The sequence below is a fragment of the Syngnathus acus genome, chromosome 10, assembly GCF_901709675.1.
Source record: "Syngnathus acus chromosome 10, fSynAcu1.2, whole genome shotgun sequence".
Taxonomy (NCBI): domain Eukaryota; kingdom Metazoa; phylum Chordata; class Actinopteri; order Syngnathiformes; family Syngnathidae; genus Syngnathus; species Syngnathus acus.
This window is the reverse complement of record NC_051095.1, coordinates 1215987-1219399: the sequence shown is the minus strand read 5'-3', so window position 1 is coordinate 1219399 and position 3413 is coordinate 1215987. Positions and strand designations below refer to the sequence as shown.

Here is a 3413-nt window from a genome sequence, read left to right as displayed (position 1 = left end):
GTTGAAATTTCATGAACTCAACTTTCATGAACCAGCCGGCCGCTCGATGGCACTGACGGTCCAAATAGAGTTTTCTATTTTTTGGGCGGTCCTACCGGGTTGTGGCTTTTGAGCGAGATGCGGATGTCTCCGTGGATTCTGTGCAGGGTGGAATCGGTTACGTCACGTTGTTCTTGCGCTGCTGGTGATTCTCTCCGGAGTCGCAACGCTGATTGTCGTGCACGTCGGCTTTGCGGCTCCTGCCGCCACTTTGCCGCTTGGCGTCCTTGTGCGGGGGCTCATGGCGTGCCTCTTGCCCGCGGCCTTTGCGACGGCGTCGTCTTTTTCGTCGCCGCGCTTGGTGGCGGCTTTCTCGTCCTCCGTCCGGACTCGGCGCGGCTTCCTCTCCTCTTCGTCGCTTAGGTCCGCCGTCCGTAGGCATCCTCAAAACGTTCCTGACAAACACAAACACACACGAGAGGTCATGAGGAGGCCATCGCCATGGCGACGGACAGAGTAACACTTTCACGCGCAACTCTGGTGTTGCATAAGGCAAACCTGAAGGAGGAACCGAAGAAGGCCCTTTAAAAAAAACAACAACAGGATCTCAAGAAACCCCTTGAGGAACACCTGAATAACCCAAAGAAGTGTGAGGAACCTTTGGTGCACATTTGAAACACTCGGGGACAAAACACCTGAAGAACAACAATAAGGAAGGCCATTCAAGAAGTCCCAAACAATGCAAGACCCAAAGAGACAAGAACCTGACGACTTGAGCAACGAGTAGGAAGGAGAACAGATGCTCCTTTCACACTTTTGCTGGCGTCTGCCACATTGCCAACATTCCAGACAACCTCAGCAATATCGAGGCGCTTCTGAAGAAACGTTTTGGGCTGACACATCTGTCACGTTCTCTCACCTCGTCGTCGGCGCGGGGCGCGTCCTCCATCACGTCCATCGCTCGCGCTTGTGGGGCCGGTTCGTCGTTGCTGGGCCCGTTACTTCCGGGTTACGTCACAGGCGCCTCCGCCTGCCACTTCCCTCGCTGCAGGACATCTGCGGTGACATTAGCAGCCTTCAAAAGGCAGCCAAGTTTTTTTGTTTTTTAACCTCAACAATTCTACCCCCAGTACAATACATAGGACTTTATCCTTAAAAACGATGTTTTGTGTGTGGAAAAATAAACTTATCTTAAACACTGTAATTGATTTTAATAACAGAAGACACAACACCGACCTCTAGTGGAGAACTAAGACTTAACTAAGCGCCTACTTGGAGAAACTAGTGAATCATTTTCAAATGAGTTCAGCGTTGCTATTGGTAATCTTTTCCCGTCGCACAGTAATAATTTATCAAATGCATTGGGCCAAGTTCCCCGAAAAAAAAACGTATGTTAATGAGGACTCCTCTCGACCAATCCCTACGCTGGAGGCCCACTGGCACCGCCTTCGATTACGACATTGGCGGGCGAGAAACCGTCCAACGCCATAAAAGGAAAATACTCACGCATGCGCGCTGGTGGCAGTTTTGTTTGAAGTGAACTGCTGCCTGGAACTGCCCTTAGGAGCTCGCAAAGTCAGTCGTCCGGCATTTGAATCGAATCGCGCTATTTCTGCACATTTCCACCCCGCCTCGATGCATCGTCGCGACAATGTTAGGCCACCACTACCCGAATGCTGACAAGTCGCAGCAACTGGCCAGCTACGTGGAGGATTATCTGGAATGCGTGGAATCCCTGCCTTTGGATATACAAAGAAATGTTTCTGTGCTGCGGGAAATCGACGCCAAGTATCAAGGTAAGGAGATGCCGATGCGTATTGACGTGAGTGTGTCCGGCGATGGTGGAGTGCTGTGCGGGCAGGCGTCTTCCTCCTTTCCAACCATTCCCGTCAACGCAGCCTGGCTCTCTTGCAGCAAGAAGGCGGATATTTCTTTCCATTTGTTCCTGCTAACAAAAGACACGCGTGCATTTCTACGCTTGTTCGTGGTTGAACTATGACGTTCGGCGTCAATCTGTTGGAGAACCCAACACAACGTGACGGTGAAATCGGACCGTTGTCTCAACCGCGACCGTGCTCCGTAGAATGAGCTAGTGTGTGTTGGAGCAGCCAAAAGAACTGCTCTGTGTCCCGCCCCCGTCACGTGATCACCCAGCGTAGTCACCTTCGGTAGGGGGAAGCGCTGGGCGCCTTGTTTCTATCAACACCCACTTTTCAAAAACCAGGCCGCGTTGGTGTTACAAAAAAAACAAAACAATTGCAATTATATTGTCCGCTTTAGCAATTCCATTTTGTATATCTGCTTGCAGAAGTTCTGAAGGAGGTGGATGAAGTCTTTGAGAAGTACAAGGCTGAGCGGGATGGCGCTCAGAGAAAGCGCCTGCAAGTCCAGCTGCAACGGGCACTCATCGTCAGCCAGGAGCTGGGCGACGAGAAAATCCACGTGGTGACCCAGATGACCGAGCTGGTGGAGAACCGCTCGCGCCAGATGGAGTCCCACTCCCTGTGCCTCCAGGAGCCCTGCGATCCCGAGCGTATGGTGACGGAGAGGCGCGCCAACGTCCAGGAGCCCCCAGTGGCCGCCGCCGCCGCCGCCGCTGCCCCAGCTGCCGCCGCCGTCGTCGAACGCGCCTCGGCCCGCCGGCCGAGACGCCAGCGTAACAGCGAGAGCCGAGACTCCAGCCACCCGTCGGCCAACGGTTCTGTGGCGGACGACGCTGCCGATGAGCCGTCCGTCCCGCTTCCCAGAGAGAAGAAGTCCAAGTCGGCCAAGAAAAAGAAGCGCAAGTCCAAGCAGGAGCGGGACGCTTCGCCGGTGGATTTCGCCATCGACCCCAACGAGCCCACCTACTGCTTGTGCGAGCAGGTGTCTTACGGCGAAATGATCGGTTGTGACAACGAGCAGTGCCCCATCGAGTGGTTCCACTTCTCCTGCGTGGGGCTGACCTACAAACCTAAGGGCAAGTGGTACTGTCCCAAATGTAGGGGGGACAATGAAAAGACTATGGACAAAAGTCTGGACAAGAACAGAAAAGACCGCCGGTCCAGGTAGTGACCCACCAGGAAATCTATCAGAGCACAATCGAACGGAGCGACTTCTTACTCACCTCGTGAGAAGTTTCTTTATTTTTGACGTGTCAAAATAAATACAACTCAAGCATCTCTGTTTAGTCGCGGAGTGTCTTCTTTGCGGACAAGGTCCTTATTCCGAGTTGACTGCCTTCTTGCGTCGCCGTATTCGGTACATGTAACGACCACTGAAACAAAACAGTCGCACTTTAGCTAGTAAAGCAAAATGAAGCTTTGAAACTTTGTATTTCGGCAATTTTCTTTGTATGCGTTGAACAATTTGCTGAAATTTGACCAGCTCAGTGGCCTAGTGGTAGAGTGTCCGCCCTGAGACTGGAAGGTTGTGGGTTCAAACCCCGGCCGGCC

The 3413-nt window shown here is 52.9% G+C and overlaps 1 protein-coding gene across 1 annotated transcript; it reads left to right on the top strand.

The window, feature by feature from the left end:
• Window positions 1-1497: 1497 nt before the first annotated feature.
• ing2 (inhibitor of growth family, member 2) lies at window positions 1498-3140 on the top strand. The gene is made up of 2 exons (XM_037262276.1): window positions 1498-1775; window positions 2288-3140. The coding sequence occupies exons 1-2, from the start codon at window positions 1631-1633 to the stop codon at window positions 3028-3030; spliced, it is 888 nt and encodes a 295-aa protein (XP_037118171.1). The 5' UTR covers window positions 1498-1630; the 3' UTR covers window positions 3031-3140.
• The last annotated feature ends 273 nt before the right edge of the window (window positions 3141-3413 follow it).

Excerpts from the sequence above, each read along its gene's own strand:
- ing2 (XM_037262276.1), top strand. The coding sequence starts at position 1,631 with ATGTTAGGCCACCACTACCCGAATGCTGACAAGTCGCAGCAACTGGCC. Across the intron at positions 1,776-2,287 it reads AATCGACGCCAAGTATCAAG|AAGTTCTGAAGGAGGTGGAT; the intron begins GTAAGGAGATGC and ends ATCTGCTTGCAG.